This window comes from Xenia sp. Carnegie-2017, unplaced genomic scaffold (assembly GCF_021976095.1).
Source record: "Xenia sp. Carnegie-2017 unplaced genomic scaffold, XeniaSp_v1 HiC_scaffold_6, whole genome shotgun sequence".
NCBI classification, from domain to species: domain Eukaryota; kingdom Metazoa; phylum Cnidaria; class Anthozoa; order Malacalcyonacea; family Xeniidae; genus Xenia; species Xenia sp. Carnegie-2017.
This window is the reverse complement of record NW_025813526.1, coordinates 18,063,326-18,082,014: the sequence shown is the minus strand read 5'-3', so window position 1 is coordinate 18,082,014 and position 18,689 is coordinate 18,063,326. Positions and strand designations below refer to the sequence as shown.

Genomic DNA, 18,689 nt, shown 5'->3' with positions numbered 1-18,689 from the left:
GCCACGGTGAGCCACGGTGAATGTATTTTGAATGCGCAATAAATACAAGTCATATGCAATAGATCGATTCTTGTCGACTTGAAAAAACGCTACTTCTAGTTCTACTCAGCGATTAGGATCAATGGAAACTTCTAAAAAGATCGATGTTCTTGAAAAGCTTGTCCAAACCTTTCAGCAAGAGAACGCTTGCGAAATTATTTCTGGTGAATTGTCTAACTTGAGACAACACTGTGTTAAAATAATCAACGAGGAAAGGCTTCGTCGTATAAATTCTACTGGCAGTATTATGCTACGAATTTGTTCAATTTCAAAACTGTAGTTCCCTGAAAGCCAAATTGAAAGATCAGGACCCAATGTCCCTGTTAGGTAAGAATTTACATGTACTGGAGTATTAAATTTATATTTTTATTTACGTTTGACATCTTGGCCTGAAATATATGATAAATCCATTAATTTTCAGCTATTCATATTTAGTGTATCATGTAAAATATATGTCTAAAGCTGTCATTATTTTGCATACTCAGTCTGTCTAATGTACGGCCTAAATAATTTTAATTGTTACTGTCTGTTGAAAAAAATGTTTTACTTCAATATTAGTCAAAGCTGGTCCTTTTTAAAATTTAACCTAATCAATAATGTATTATCCTTGTATTCCTGGCATTATATGTTATCCCCTGATTAAAGAAACTAACATATCATTTTGAATAACTGTTACTTTCTTTTGCGATTTATATAGAATATTGATGCTATAGTAGATGGAATCAATAAGTCGTCTGAATCCTGTACGACATGCCTAGACTAGTTCCAAATCTTAGACTACCTGCCTGTGACTTTGACTTTATCATGATGTTACCAAATTAAAACAAAGAGAAAATAACTTTCTCAATTTCAATATTATTAGTCTATCTTTAACAGTATTGGTTACCTTTATTTATTCTAATGTCATAGTCCGTCTAACAGATTTGTTTCCAGGTATAACTTGGTATCACAAAGCAGCCATTGATACTTTAATACTAATTTTTCTTTTAGTACTTTAGCCAATGGGAATTTTCTGTTCAATGCATGTTCTATTGCATTAGTTGGAAATGAGACTCTCTCTATTTACTTGAGATTCCTAACTAGTGTTGAAATGTTTGAGAATGCAAAATACTATTCTACCCATCCTCTCATCGAGTCCCAGCATAAAAATAGTGCGTTCACTACATTTAAAAATGCCTTTGCCATGTGTATATCCGATGCAGCTCTAACCTCTTTAGAAAATGTGAATGAAATTGCAGCAGTTTTACAAGAAGCAGTGGTATTGTTAGATTGTTATTTTAGTATACAATTTGGAAACCTAGTTTTGTTAACACGAAAGATTTGCATTATACTATATACTAAAATAACAATCCGTTACTAGAAATCTGCTTTGATGGCTTTATATAACGCGTTATGGTTTGTTTTTATGATAAAAGAACTTTAAAATTATTTTCAAAAAAATTTAAAAAAAGTGTCAACAGCTGAGTCAGTTTTCATTGCGGTAATTAGGATGGCGTAGGAAAATGCTCTTTAACTTAAGTGAAATTCTTAACTGATAAATTTGATGACACAATGGCTTCCAACGTGGCAGATAAACTTTAAAATACTTTTTTGAAAAATTAAACCATTAAAGATAGTAAGAGTCATCATAATTACTCTCCATTAATTTTAATTATGATGACGTAGGAGCGCATAAAAATATGTTTTTGCATATAAATATATATATATTTATATGCATAAATACTCATTGGAAAAGGCGAGTTTGCATGAATTTTAACATTCAGCTCTTTTCTTTGAAATGCTTCAGTTTTACTCAAGAGAGCATAATGAATAATTGTGTTGTTATAAAACACATTGAGAAACCACAAATGATCATAAATTTACTTTGACACGCGTCAAATGTTTCTTTAACAATTTATCAATGAAGGTTTACTAAAATGAAAACACTCACTTTTTCCATTCAGCTAACGTTACAAAATTTTCGTATTTGACGTTCGTGATATTTAATTTAGAAATTAGTATAGTGTATGAAGTATGATTTTGTTTAGCACAATTAAACAAACATTTCAAATTTTAAGCTTATTAAGAAAAATATAAACTCATTAACTTATAAATATTTTTGTTGTTTGCATAAGGACAGATGCTATTATTCTTAATTTACAGCGTTCTGTGTATAAGGAAGTAAAAAGGAACTCATGCATTCCAGAAAGTTATGAATTAATTCTAATACTTGTTTATATTACCTCTGTCTTATGGACAAACTTCATGTTTTTAGAGGAATCGTAATTTTAAGGTTTCTTTTGTGTTTCCAAACTAAAGGAAGAGTTTCGAAAAGAAAAAATATTTTTTGTACGTACCATTGAATAAACAGAACCAACAAATGTTGTTTTTTAAAAGCAATTTTATCTCCGTGTAGAGAAACTCAAAAATAGGTGAAAGAAAATATTTTTTATCATTAACAAATTTAGAACTTATTGTTATCTAGTGAAAGTCTCTCTTTATCAAAATATCGCTCAAAGATTCGCTGCCATTGAAAGCAATGTTGGCAATTACATCTACGGAGCAGGTTTTCCTTAAAAAAGAAGATGTCATCGAATGCATTCCTAAAAAACTTTAATCTTTCAAACAAAAAGGATTTTATTGTTACAATGGTAATTTTTGTAGCTTATAATAAGTAAAATGTTGGCTAGCTTGCTTGAACAAAAAATTATTGAGGTCTCTAAATGCTTTCTTTTTCTGAGCTTCTGCGTCATAATTGCTTCTAAGTAAAATTAATGCAGGTGTCAATAACTTTTGCAATATTAGTAAAGTTTTTCTGTCTTAATGGAAACCTATATGCCATCTAAAATTATGCAATTAAGAATTTAAATAAATAGCTATATAAATAAGATTTCTACAATTTTTTCTATTTCTTTCTATTTAAAGCAGAATTAACCTTTTTCAAGGTTATATTGTTGAAATTGTCCTTGCACCGTTCGATGTTTAATAAATGAGAGCACGAATGTATTACTGATATTTTGAACTTTACACAGTAGCACATGCGTCAGTGGATAATAGTGCAAGCATTTTTTGCTGTAGCGTAAAATGCAACTGCATGGAAATTAGCCAATAAATCGGTAATTATGATGACATAGGAAGGCAAAGAAAATATGTTGTTGCATGTATATATTTATCCACATAAATATTCATTGGATGAAACGAGTTAGCACGCATTTTAACATTCAGTTCTTATCCTTGAAATGTTTCAGTTTTACACAAAAGATCACGATGAGCATTTGTGCAGGCATAAAGCACATTATTATTTCTTAATTTCACTTTGATACAGGTTAAATGTTTCTTTAACAAAATTTTGTTTGCCTATAAACTTACATTTGTGTTTTGCTACGACTGTAGCAATATTTTAATTTTTAACTTCCGTGACATTTAGTATAGAAATTAGTGTAGCAAAATTATGTTGAGCACAAGTAAACTAGGACTTCAAATTCATAGCTAACTCGTGCAAAACGTCAACCCATTAACCAATATTTATTTAGGCTATTTGTATAAGAAAAAATACAATTACTCTCAATTTACAGCATTGCGTGCGCACAAAAATAAATAAGCAAATTATGCCATTTAACAAAATATGGAATTGCAATGCAGGTGTTTAAGAATAAAGAAATAAAAACATCTCTCAAATTGATTTTAATAATTGTTTACATTGTTTACATTATCTCAGTCTTATGGACAAACTGCACGTTTTTAAATGAATGGTAATTTCTGTATCTACTTTGTGTTTGCAAAGCACAAGAGGAGATTTAAAAATAAAAACATACTCTTTTAATGTACAATTCAATAAAAATTATGCATTAAAGAACTCAACTAAATAGCTATACAACTGATACATCTGTAAATTTTTCCATTTCTTTCCTACTTAAACCAGAATGAGGCTTTTCTAAGCTTATATTGTTGTAAGGTAACAGTCCTTGCACCGTTCGAAGTTTAATAAATAAAACATAATTTTACATGTTTTTACGTTTTGAATACTTGAAAACTTTTTTATTTGCATTTGACATTTGTTGTCTGGCTAACAGGCAGTGCGGGTTAGCCAGTAGGCTAAGTAGGCTTAAGCCTACAGGCCCAGGCTTTCAAGAGGCCCATTGTATCTAGATATGATTAGGATTTGGATGGTTTTGCTAATGCAGGCTAGCTAAATGTACTTAACTTAGATCATTTATGATGATGAAAACTTATATGTGCAATTGAATGCAGAGGGAAAATGGCTTTCATACTATTTACTGCTCAAATGCGCGGTGTTCAGAACTCATGAAGTATTGCATGGCTTTTCTTATTTCCTTGACCATGTTAATGATTTATAAAATTTCGTTTGAAATTTAAAAGTAACTTTTTCCCGTTTTTACCCTGTGGGGTTACAAACAACATTTGCAAAAGCAAAGAAAAACTAGAATTAATAGAAGTAATGGATATCGCTTAAAGGCCCCCAACTTTGTCTTAGCTATCGGGCCCCGTAATTAGTAATCTGCCACTGTTCACACGTCATCGTATTTAGTGCACGGAAAATTTTTGTGTGTGTGGTATTAAAAATTGTGTATTGTCATCGTGGTTTAGTCGGAAGTAAGGTGCTTGTTTGCTCCTTTGTCTGCAATAGATATAATCGGAGAATGTAAGGTGTAACTTACCTTTTTGTATTAAGTTCTCTCAGTTTTTCTCTCTTTGTTTCTGTTTCTTGTTGTAACTGTTGACTAGTTTGTCACAATCGTACTTTGTGCTCATACGAGTCTTCTTAAGGTAAAGTTCATATAACGTAAAACTTGACAGACAATGAAAATTCAGGCGAACAATTTGGAAACCTATTTCTTATATGTAGTTTAATCAAAAATATTACTTTACATGAAAACGTTATATGTAACATCTTTTACAGGGAAATTTGTAAAATGCATTTATTGTGTATATTAAAAGCGAGGAATGAAAGCCAAAGGTGAAGTTAGTGTGCACAATGCAAGCATTAGTTGTATTGTAAAAAAAGAACCTCTTTAAAAAGACTACAGGACATTCACACAGTGCTTTTGTATTAACCATAGATCTCTAGACTTTACTCAACATTCTTTTACAACTATTTTGTCCTTTTTTCTTGTGAACGTTTACTACACACATTACCCTACCAAACTAAGGAAAACAAAGTTTGACTATGACTTCCGATCTGTCCTTTTGATACAACAGTCTTTCTGGATAAACTTTTAACAATGTCCAGATTTTGGTGTGTTAGAAAAAAGTCATGCTTTTTATATACAACGTTTATTTTTGAACAATAATACAATTATGGTTGATGTTTTATTTTAGCGACATGATGTGTTTCTTTGTTTTGTCAATAGCGCACTTATAAAAATATGAGGAAAAAACAAAAAATATTTTCTGATTTATTTTGTGCTATTATATATAATTGGGTTGAAGACATGCTGCAAGATAGTTTTGATGCCCGTGTTGATGTTACTTCATGGTAAGATGTCATTCTAAGTGTGTTTCTTTGATCTGAATCGTCTGCCGTTAGCAATGATAACTTTATGGAAACATACAATTTGGCCAATATTCAAAGGTGTGAATGTGGCCATCGTTCGTTGGATCTTGTTGTCTCAAGAGTGCCTCAAGAATGCCGATGCTGCATGGAAATAGAGCAATGCCGTGGTAAAATGTATCAGTTCGAAATCTATGAAAGGAAATGCATTTTGGATCACCCTGGCTTTAACGAAGTTTGCCTGAACGAATTTGTTCTTCAAGCAGCCTCGTTAGGTTTGAAGAACAAAGGTCATCGCATGATACAGACACTTCATTTTGTATTTCCTTTAAAACCTTAGTATAAATGTATATTATATATTGAAAGTTTGCCTGGATGTATTATTGGTTCTCTCAAATTGTGAAAATTTATCATCTGCAATATGTGAAAGTGTATAATAATTGCAACTTGTGCTAACCTGATGCCGCTCTCTTGACGTTGTTGATGTTTGTGATTTCTTCCAAATAGTAGGTACGGCACAAGGTTTGAGCCGTCTAGTCATACCACCCAAATGGAATAAACGCTCAAAACAATCATCCGAGAAGTGATTCGAACAAATCATAAATCGAATTTTGCGCGAACCCAAATTCTTCTCAAAGACTCGTCGTTTGGGCTTTTATGTAATGAAATGCCTGTACTTCTATCAGACTTATTACTGCAATCTTGCACGACACAGCGCGTTGAAGGCATGTTAAAAAAATTGATTTATACAACCTTTAAAATCTCTGTTTGTATATAGTGTTATATTGAAAACAGCCGTGAGTTAAGACTATGACGTCACAAGCACCTTTCTTCTTGAAAATTCAAATATGGCGCATTTTAATGGCGGCTCTTAAAGTTCAAGTTTTATCGCTACGTAACTCAAACAGCCTGAAATACATTGCGCTAAAATTTCGCCAGAAGACATTTTTTTACATGCACTATTAATCTATGGAAAAAAAACGAGAGGCAAAATTTTCGTCATAGTACCACTTTAACAGTTGTCAGCTAAGTTATGGATACACAAGTATGACATAATTTGTGATAAAAATTAAATTCGGTAAATTCTTGCTGAAATATGTTTTTATGCTACTTTACTTTTCCTGTTTTGTTTAGTTAGACTTTAAACTCATGTCAAAAATACATTTACTACTTTCTGTATGACTCAAATAGTGTAAGTTTATGCTTTAATAAGTGTATATTAACTTTCTGCTCGTAAATTTGCATAAATTTGTAAACTCTTTCCTTTATATGAATTTAAAATGTAAATTTACTCCACTTGTGTACATTTACGTAGATGTTGTATATATTTACATTATGTTTGTGTATATATAGAGGCTATAATATTCACACCAAATTGGTGTTATTTTAAAATTCAACGTTCATTAGTCTACATTTAAGAAGTTATAAACTTACAAATGTTTGGTGTTCGTACAGAGTCAAGAATGAACAAAGTTTTTTTGTGTTCATTACAGACTTGGTAATTCAGAGCGTACTCATTGTTTCTTATTATATCATATGTCATTATTAGGCTTTCTAATTTTATATAACTCGATCGGATGCTGGCAGCAATAAGTTAAGTGTTCTAAAGATACGAAATATGTTTCTAGTTTTTGAATATTTCTTTCTAGTGCAAGACGTACCTTTTGCTTTCAGCTACAACTGTTGCAAAATTTTGGTTTTTAACTTTCGTGAAATTTAATTTAGATATTAGTATAATTTTGTTTAGCACAAGTAAACAGGCATTTCAAATTCATAGCTAACTCACGAAAAAATATAAACCCATTAATTTCCAGTTATTTAAGTTGATAATTGTATAAGAACAGATGTAATTACTTTCAACTTACAGTATTGCGTGTACAGAAAAGTAATAATGCCACTCATTCAGTTCAAGAAAGTATGGAACTGCATTGTAGGTGTTTAAGAATAAAGAAATATAGACGCTTCTCAAATTGATTTTAATAATTGTTTATAGGAGGAGTTTTGAAAAGAAAAACATTTCTTTAAAAGTACTATTGAATAAACACGTTCAAACAATATCCTCAACCAGAAGCACTTTTATCTCTGTCTAAAGTAATTGAGAAAGCGTTAGTTGCGAAAACAATTACCAAACACATTTCCCTTCAACAAAAAGATTTTATTTAATGCAATCTCAAAAAACTGAAACCTTTCAAAACAAAAAAGATTTGAATGTTACGTTGGCAATTTCTGTAGCTTATAATAAGTAAAATGGGTTCTAGATTCTTCAATCAAAAAATTATTTAATTCGCTAAATGTTTTCTTTTGCCCTCTTTCGTCTTGCATCATAATTGCTACTTTGTAAAATTAATGCAGGTGTCAATGACTTTGACAACTTTTTTGACACGTTTTCTGTCATATTGGACGCCTTTATGCCATCAAAAAATTATACAGCTAAAAATTTAACCAAACAGCTATATAAAGCAGATTTGTGTAATTTTTTCCATTTCTTTTCTACTTAAACGAGAATAAGGCTTTTTCAATTTTTTTACTATGATTGTCCTTGCACTTTTTGAAGTTTGATAAATAAAACTTGATTTTACTTCTTTAGGTTTTACTTTTTTTAATACTTAAAATTTTTTTTTGCCTTTGCATTTTTTTTATTTGCTTTAATTCTCCATCAGTTCTTCCAATGGAAAAGCCCAACTGAACAATGTTTTGTGTTTAAATTAAGATCTTGTCAGATTTCTATCAAGATAATCACGTGTTAAGTAATTAATAGCAACGCAATGAATTATTAAAGTCTGAGCACATTTAAATGAATATGACTTATCTTGCTAACCATTCTCTTTTTGTCAGTTTAGGTGTTCATACAAATTGGTAATTTTAATAAATAACTGGAAGTTTTAACTTTTCTTATTGAGAGAAATTCAATTTTAAGGATAGCATATAGGCTCAACGAAATGACAAATACCTTTAAGGATTTAATTCCATTGTTGATGCTTTACTTAATGATTGCAGCTCAAAATCAATGTGAAGGGAAAACATCAACATCACTATACAGACGTCGCTCTGAAGGTGGGAATGTATATTTATTTGATCGAAAATATAATCAATTTTTAACTTATTAGTTGTTTTACATGACATACATAAGAAAAAGAATAGTTTCACGCACCCGAGTATATTCTAGCATGCTTGTACATGTAGATCGTCCAGATTAATAGTAGCATAGCCAACCCGACATTTTACTTTTGCTATGCAAATTTTTGTTTTGTTTACTGACCATGAGAACATTAGATTTCTAAATAAAACAATAATGATAATCCTTCAAAATTTACATAACTTTTGAATGTGAATTGAATTTCAAAAGAGATCAGTAGGGCGCAAATGAATATATGAATATACACATGTCCAATTAACGTTTTAGTTACGCTTCTGCGTGCTCGTATGAGTCTTCTAAAGGTGGAGTTCATACAACGTAAATCTTTATTAACAATAAAATTTAGGAAGACAAATTTGGAAACCTCTTACTTAGAAGTATATTAAAGAAAAATATAAATTTACATGAAAATGTTTTTAAGCATCAACATTCACAGGGAAATTTGTGAGATGAATTTATAGTTACATGTTTGTCCAAGCACTAAAAAAATCATAGCTAAAAGTCCTTCGGCATCAACAATTTTAGAAGCATCAATATACTTACCATTTGCCATATTGACATAAATCGCATCACACACTCGCATAAATTGACTTTGATATATCACATTCAGGCATACACTTCACTTGTCCTTTACTTACAATTTTGCATGTAAATTTCTGCTGATAAAACTCAAAACAATGTTGGCGATATCGTCTTTGCCAAGCATTTACAATTTATTCATAAATTTTTCACCCTCTTACAAAAATTCACACTTTGGACAGCAGCATTCATGTCAATATATGAATTTGTAAACGATGTCCATAAATTACATCTGATTGTAGTTTAGTTTCTACCAAGCTTTAGAAAATTACTATGAAACGATCAAACATTCAATTCAGACACTGAGCTTGACTATGTTAGTTCAGTTGGCTTTTAGTCGAAATCGGTCAAACCAATCACAATAAAACAAAAATTCAAAGGAGCCAATTGTAAGATGGCAATTGGACTCCCTTGTACGTCCGGTCACCCTTTTTATCGTTCGAGACAATTCCAGACTGTCGACTGATCTGGTCATTGACCAATAAAAAGATGACGCATTTGTGGGCAACATTATAAATGATATCAATTTTCTAACAGATACATGTCCTTTGGTAAAGCACATCCTCAAAGATGGAATAGTTGAGACATTGGAGGATTGCACCTTTAAATGTCATCAAGAAGAACATTGCATTGGATTCAACTTCATCAATTATTCCAAGCAAAATATAAACTGTCAGTTGACATCGTCACTTCAGCACGAACACGAAAATTGTAACGAGAGAAAATGGAATTTCTATCAAAAATTAAAAACTGGCCCACAGGTATGAATATGGCTTATGTATTTTAATTCAAATATTGTTAGCTACAATTGGGTGCAAAAAATATTAAGAAAAAAGTATTAGATATTTATGAATTGTGTAAAATTTACAAAAGTATATAGTAAAATCATAATACTTGAAAACATAAATTACTAAATGTTTAGTAAACTAAACATAATTCAATATTAATTTACTTGTCTCATACGTTTGTGTTAGCACAACTTTCGCACCTGTGCAACCTAAGAACAAATCAAACTAAAAATGACTTCTTATAAGTCAGAGAGCAGAATGCAATGTAATTATTTTGAAAAATATATTCCATAGATGTTTGGTATGCAACTTTTAAAATTAATTCTTTCTGTTACCTAATTGTCAGTTTTATAAGAAATGCCTTTTTTCAAGTTTGTATTTCATATGAAGAAATCTGTAAAAAAATGAGTTGGAAAATACCGTTTGATTAGAAAAAAATGAATATAAGAAATTATAAACTAAATAGTCTTTGAAACTTAAAAAAATGTTTAGCCATCAAAAACAATTAAAGCTTTTATATAATTGCCAATCTTGTAAGGTATGTTCTTTTCTTTAGGTGCGAAGCAATAAGCGGAAAACTGCAAAATGGAGGTTGGACAACTCGATGACAACATTCCACCAAAATCAGATCCTTATAAATGCCAATGTCCAATGACATATGTAGGAGATTTTTGTGAAATTGGTAAGCTTAGTTTACTACATCGTTAATAAGTAATGCAAAGGTACACAATAAATGTACCTTTAAGCTGGAAACTTTTTTCACCTAAAGAAACAGTTGCGTGATTTTTCACTTGTACATCTCCCTACAAACTTGTTCACACATTCACGTTAAAACATAAATGAGATAGTTGTTTAGTTTAATATTATAAATAAAATAATGAATATTGGCTTATGACAATAGTAACTAACTATTAATTATTAGTCAAATAATTTAGAGCATATATATAACATAATTATTAAAAAAAACTTAGCGGTTAGTACCAGAATGTGCGTTCTGTGTTTTCATAAAAAAAGAAGAAAGTTAAAGTTTAAAAATAGTGCTAAACAACTGCACTTTTATAGTACTTTATTAACTCTGAGAGGCATTGGAAAATTGGCAGTATAATTTTTGTACGTTGCTACCCGGCTAGGCTCAAGGCAACTGCATTCTCCTAATGTCATTTTTTTCCATAAAAAAGTGTTTTAAAAATGTACTTTTGGTTGAATTAGTAGTTTCTTGCAGGTCCACGACTGGCAAGCAAGTTTGATGGTGGCAATACACATCAATATGGAATATATCTCAACTCTTCCAAGCAATTTGATGCATTTTCAATATCATTTTGGATCACAATGTCTGATGATTATTATTTCGAGGCACGACATGCATCGATAATATCCCATGCATTTAAAGAAAAAGGACAAGTTCATGCAAACGCTCCTTTATTTCTTATCTTAAACAAGAAGTTGTCTTCATATTTTTTTCGTACATTTTTTAGGTATACAGATATAACAATTTACCAAAAAAAATAATTGATTTTTTTAAATACTATTTCGAGATGCAGAAGGAAATAGAAATGCACCTTTTCCATTTTCATGATTCGTTGACATCTTTTGATTTTTTCCAAACGCTTTATTATCTAATTAACGATTATTGTTATTGGTATAACAAAAAAGACTTTAAGAAACGGAAGCTAAAAGACATGAAATGCTTTCCAACTTTTTATGGTTAATTTTCGACTTGAAGTCTTATAAATTTTTGTACATGTTTTAGAACTGACATTAGTGATATATTTGATGGAAAACAACATCATATTATGATCACGTGGCAAAAGGTTGATGGACAATTGATCATTTACAAAGACGGCGAACAAAAATATTCAAAAATTGTTGCAAAAGATCGAACTCTTCTAGCAGGAGGAGTATGGGTGGTTGGACAAGATCAAGACACTTTTGGTGGAGGATTTCAGATTCGTAACTGTTTTAAAGGAATTATAGATGCTGTATACATATGGGACAAAATTTTGTCGATTGATGAGATACAGCTACTGGCAAAAAACTGCAATGCATATTTAAGTGGATACAGTATTGGTTACCATGACTTTGAATTTACTAATACTACTAATCGTGTTGAGCCGGTTTGCTCCACATAAACATCACAGCTTTATTCCGTTTCTTTTCTGATATACAATTATAACTTATGGACATTACTATAGATTTAACTTTGTTTTAATAAATTTATATGTTAAGTTAATATATAACGATAGCTACATGATGTAAGTAGGTTAAATTTGCCGTTTTAATTGCATTATATAGAATACTTGATATAATGATGCTTCTTGTGAAGTGTGCTACAAAAACTACAATAAGTCATGATGATGTATGAAACGTGATATTTATACACAACGTCACCATTATTAATATGTAAGCAACCGGTAAGAAAATCGACACTGGAATTTAAATGGGCGTTAAATTTTTGTTTAATTAAGATGAATGGTATAATATACATTACTATTGGTCTGAACTTGCATGAGATTGATGATCTGTCAAGATAGTGACGTTAATTGACGCTTATACTGTTGTAGCTACAACAGACCTCATTCACATCACCAAATGCATGGAATAACAGACAAAGATTAGGGAAACTTTGATCTCGTTAAAGAGAATTAAGTGAAGAACTTTGACGCACGCTCGCCACTCATGCATGCTTAGTTTATAAGAGTTGTGTATAGTACCCCAGCTAAGAGTTTATTAATAGAATTTTTCACCATCATAATTCATTAAGACAAGTAATATAACAGTAGCGAGAAACTTTTAATAACACCTAAACATAAAAAAATATCCAAACACCAAGCCACTTGGAGTTGAGAAAAATAAGTTACCGTTCGTTTTAGCGAAAATAAAGGTAGCAATTTTTATAAAAATGCACGTTTAAGATAAAACATCAGTTAAATTGGTGAAAACCTGAAATCAAGATTTAATGAAATTAAAAGTGCACATAAATCTTTAAAATTGCACTCTTAAGAGTTCGGACTTCAGACCAGTTTCCTAACACCCTTTCTAACAAAATTTTAGAGTCCTTTCCCAGTTAGTGACTCTTGCAGTCAATCAGCAATCTAATTGACAATACGCAATTTTTTTGGTATTAAATGACTGAATTCTTAATTTGTACACATTTATATGCTCCATCAATCGTATGAATATATGGACACACCAAACACCTTAATTCTAAATTGGTAGTCATTTATATGTTCCACGAATGGTATAAATATATGACACACTCAATACCTGCACGCTTACATGTACCTTGGACGATTCTAAAGCATTCAACAGAATTGTATGATCAAAATATTGTGATGCAAAGCGGCAAAAGCATGGAAATCCACCCAAACATGATTCATTGGATTGCAAATTTTCTTACAAACCGAAGCTAAAACTTAATTGTTAAAAAATCTTAAGGAGTAGTATCAATATGCGCGTACTGAGTATTATACAATTGCGTGCACCAAAGGTTAATCGCTTTTAGACACATAAAAAATAGAATAAAATGTTTTGTTTCTTTAATCTCAGCAAAACCAATATTAAATTTCTTTTTGAATTAAAATCTGCCAAACCGACATTCTATGCGTCATCGTTGAACAACAAAATAAGTCACAAAGTTGTTACATTTTCCAGTCAATATCAAGTATGCTGATAATGGGAAGTACTTTTTATCAGCTAAATGCTACATTTTTTTAGTTTATTCTACAAAAATATCAGCAACAGCCTTCATGTCTGTGAAGAACTACTCGAGTGGACTGCGCATGCTCCAGCGCATGCGCAGATGATTTCTCTATTAAATTGCTATTAAGCATGCTATTTACTTCAAAATTGGTGCTGGTAGATGCAGGTTGTTTCCTTGTATATGAACTTGGGTATGTGGTCAAGTTGACTGCCCATGCTCAAGCAGACCGTGCATGCTCAAGGAGATTGCGCATGCGCAGATGATTTCTCTATTAAATTGTTGCAAAGCATGCTATTTACTTCAAAAATTGGTGCTAGTAGATGCAGTTGGTCATTGCCACGACCATGAACTTGGGTATCTGGTCAAGTTGATTGCGCATGCTCAAGCAGACTGGGCATGCGCAGATAATTTGTGTTAAAACTTGTGACTGAGCGAGCTAATTACTCCAAAATCGGTACTAGTACATCCAATTGGTCGTTACCATGAGCTTGGAGGGTTTGTGGTGTTGACAACACATGCTCAGATTCTCAATTAATTTGTGACAGAGCGAGCTCTTAAGTTGGTGCTTGTAAATGCGCTGAGCAAGTTTTCAATCATATATTTTTGGAATGCTCTTTATCTTCTTAAGCTAGTTTTTACAAATGCATATGAAACTCATCAACACTTTGTTACGGCGCTCGTAATATCAGTGACAACGTTAAAACTGTTTTTTTTTATTTTTCTCTATATATTAATGCCTGTATATTGCAGGTCATATTCAAGCTTTCCTTTGATTTGAAGGAAAATGGTTTTTATTCACTCTTACACCTTCTGCCTTTATAATTATTCGATCTGTATTTCTAAGATAATATTTACAAATGCGCGAAGGGAATGTTTTTATTTTATTGGCCCTCTTCTACTAAAACATTATTATGTCCGACCATTTGATAGCACGAATTTTGTAGTTGGATCACGTTTTTTGACACGTGTGTTTACAATCAGAAAGATGGATTGCTTAAATGTACCTAGTTGCTTAGATTGATTGGATCCATTGTTATCTTGTAATGTATACGCCTGTGAAACACCAATGACCATACGTATTCTATAACCTCTATTCTTTTTCTCCAATTCATCATGTATCCATATTTGTTCTATTTTAGGTCTCAGCTCAACACAACCCTTGTTTGAAGTTCCTAAAACCTTGATCTACCCAAGAAAGATCTCTGGTGGTAACATGTTAGGTATGGCTTGTGGTTGGTCATCGTCATTTGAGCCTTGTGACACCAGTTCAGTTGATGTTAATTGTCCTGAAGACGTTGAGGAGGTTGCTAGTAAAGCGTCGAACAAACCAGAAGTTAGTTTTCATGGTATGCTAACGGATTACGCGAACGTTGTTAGCAAGAAGTTCACATCAAATATTTATGGTCTCGTTCCATCGTCTTCCTAGAAGGTTTCATGTTCATCCTGTATCTTTCACCAATGTTACAAATGCTTATTTTTTTATATTTTTTGAAATTGTCGTTTTAATGACTATTATTTTAGAGCATCGACATTGAAGAATCTAGTGCTAGTACAGGTATTTTTAACATTTTTATTGTTGAAAAACTCTCTAGTTTCAATTCTTCAAAATTTCTCATATTAATTTTCATCTTTAGTTTAGAATACTTTCAATACGCTAAATGCTCGGGAGATCCTTGTTTGTTTGCCACGAAGCATATGGATGGTTTGCTCGTGATACATAAGAAACAGTAAATGGGAGAGTTAAATCAGAAAGATATAAAGCGATAAAATTGGTATAAAACATGTTTAAGGTTGTCTTTAATTGTAAGTGTCAGATAAAGACAGGGTCATAAGAAGTTAATTGAAACATTGCTTGGTTTTTTTATGAGAGGAAAACAAAAAGACAAAATTCAAAAGCAAAAAAACCCCGTTTTCGGTCCATGCTTCCCGATACCTACTTAAGCTCAAGGCACTAGAACGCCGCATGTTAACGTTTCGGTAGGAGATTTCGGCCCCTCCACGCTATCCTACTTGGGAGATGCCAATAGCAAGCTTCTGCCCATCAGACCCTGAGATCACCTTCGATAGGCTTTGCTCAGGGTACGCAGGGAGAGTGGGGTCGCCCCCGAAGTGTGGGCTCCTAAGCCACTGCATGCTATATCGCACCCAGCTTCCACTGCTAGTTGACATCTACTATATGAAGTTTTAGCTTTATATATATATACCAAAATTTAAAGGCATACGAAAGTTGTGGGATGATTTTTATCGTTACTGCGCATGCGCAGATGATTTCTTTGATAATTTGCGACTAAGTGAGTTAATTGACACTAATATATTGCAAATACGTACAGTTGTTGGTTGTCATGACTATGAAGAACTACTCGATTGCTATTTCCATAATAACTCAAATACATTTATTTTCAAATAAATTAGCTTATTAAATCTCATCTTTGTAGAAATTATTTTAACAAAGCACATAATCCATTTTTTCCATGAAGCCCATGGATGCTTTCGTTCATGATGAAAGGGTCATATTGTGTAAGGAGCCTCGCGTTTATCACGAGAGAGTTATGAGAAAGTTACATTATAAAAGGTAAAATGTAAAAAAACGTATAAACATGCTTAGAGTTTGTTTAAATTATAATTCAAAAAGCAGAAGTTGTTTGAACCTTTGAAGTATCGTTGGACGTTCTACTTTTTTTTATGAGAAGAATTCTTGTAAAGAAAAAGACAAATTTTGAAAACAAAAAAATCCCGTTTTCGGTCCGTGCCTCCCGATAAAATAATAGTACATGCATCATTCTTGCTACATATTAAAATTAATGCATATGTCAATATCTTGTAATTTTTTAACGTTTTTCTGTCATAATAAACATCTTTATGCCATCCTAAAATTAAATAATTACGAATTCAGCTAAATAGCTATGTAAATGCTATTTCTGTAATTTTTTCCATTTCTTTCCTACTTAATCCAGAACTAGGTATTTTCAAATTTCTATTGTTCATAATGTTACTGTCCTTGCACGGTAAGAAGTTAAACAAATCAAACTTGATTTTACTTCTTTCGAGCTTATTTTTTGAATACATAGTGTATTTTTTTGCATTTTACTTTTCTAATTTATTTTTATTTCCATCAGTTTCCTTTAATGGAAACAATAGTTTGTGTTAAATTTACAATTATGTCAAATTTCTTTATGGGTAATTTCAATGCAGTCGTTCATATTTGATATAAATACATTAAATTTATCATAGACTGAACGCTGTAAAATAAATGCCATTTATCTTGCCAACCATTTTCGTTTCGTTGACTTAGGTGTTCATACCAATTCCTAAAGTGCAACAAATACATGAAAGCTTTCTTTTTTTTTCAAGTTAATCAGTTTAAAAATAGCATATAGGTTAAATAAAAACAAATAGTTTTGAAGATATATTTCCATTGATTGTGCTTTGCTTGATGATTGCAGCTCAAAATCAATTTGAAGGGAAAACATCAAAAGCAGTTTACAGACGTTGCTCTCAAAGTGGAAAGGGTATATTTATTTAATCTAAGAACTAATCAATTTTTTACTTTAATATTTATTTCGTAAAACATACGTACGGAAGTTAATGGCCTAAAGCAGTAAGTATCGTTACATGTTTGTACACGTAGATCGTCCAGACTAGCAGTAGCGTAGCTAGCCTGACGTTTTACTATGGAAATTTTTTTGTTTACTGACCGTGAGAACAGTATAAGTCCTGAAGAAATGAATGAAGTAAATTCTTCAAAATTTACATATTGGGAGAAATTTGCAGGCTAGCTACGCCACTTGATCAGTAGAGATAGTCAAAATTAATGCGCTTGTCTGCTCGTTTGCTTGCATTAGATATAATTGCTAGACTTGACTCAAGCGATTTTTAAGCTTGTTCCGTTAACAAATTTATGATCGTTTTACCTTATTCCACTTTAAACTTATTTTGAGTAGTTAAAGAGACGATAAAAACTTAAAATGCTATAAGTCATTTTCTTTTTCGTTTTTATTACAACAACTAATATATATAAAACTATCACCGACACGATTTTAAACCGGTTTGATTTCGTTCCATTTTTATGTAAATTAGGCATGGTTTTATTTATGATAAAAGAGCTTTATAATATTTTTCCAAAATAACTTAAAAGATATCAACAGCTGAACCAGTTTTAACTTACGTTAATTATGATGACGTGAGAAAATGTCATTTACTTTAAGTTAATCAATAAATTTTGATGACACAAATGTTTCCACTGTGAGAGAAGAACTTTAAATAATTTTTTAAAAAAATGAAATGATGTCAACACCCCTATCATATTTAATAAAGGTTAATTTTCATGCAGCTTTACTTTACGCATAAAAGAAAATGCTCGGGTTGCATTTTGCTCTCATTTGTAAAGGTTTTTTTCACTTTGTGGAGATTTCACTGCTGAGCTGTTTTTTGGAAAAAAAACATGGCTGCTGTCGACAAAAAATAGTTACTTCTCCAATGCTTAAAAACACCGTAAATTCTATTTACTTACTTGGTTTAAGGAGAAAGAATGGGATACTTACAAAACAGTAATTTCAAATAAGAAAATCGTTGCTTTATTAAAGGGATCTAAGGACTGGGGTTTGATATCGAATCATCAAACTTAAAAGTTAAATGAATTCAACTTTGTTGCGTTGATCAAGAGCTGTACGAGAGCACAAACGCGCTACTGACATTTTAAACTTTACACAGATACATATGCGTCAGCAGATAATAGTGCGAGCATTTTGTGCTGTAGCGTAAAATGCAACTGCAAGGGATTTAGCCAATAAAACGGTAATTATGATGACATTCGAAAGCATAAAAATATGTTGTTGCATATACATATTTATCCACATAAATATTCATTGGATGAAACAAGTTTGCACGTATTTTAACATTCAGTTCTTATGTTTGAAATGTTTCAGTTTTATTCAAAAGAGCATGATGAACATTTGT

At 31.5% G+C, this 18,689-nt stretch overlaps 1 protein-coding gene across 1 annotated transcript; it reads left to right on the top strand.

Annotated features, from left to right (window-relative positions):
- Positions 1-11,259: 11,259 nt before the first annotated feature.
- LOC124458167 (neuronal pentraxin-2-like) lies at positions 11,260-12,336 on the top strand. Its single transcript, XM_047008240.1, has 2 exons — positions 11,260-11,508; positions 11,784-12,336. Exons 1-2 carry the CDS (start codon positions 11,363-11,365, stop codon positions 12,160-12,162), a joined length of 525 nt encoding a protein of 174 aa, XP_046864196.1. The 5' UTR covers positions 11,260-11,362; the 3' UTR covers positions 12,163-12,336.
- The last annotated feature ends 6,353 nt before the right edge of the window (positions 12,337-18,689 follow it).

Coding starts and splice junctions, on each gene's coding strand:
- LOC124458167 (XM_047008240.1), top strand. CDS start 11,363: ATGTCTGATGATTATTATTTCGAGGCACGACATGCATCGATAATATCC. Junction 11,509..11,783: donor TTTTTTCGTACATTTTTTAG/GTATACAGATAT, acceptor TACATGTTTTAG/AACTGACATTAGTGATATAT.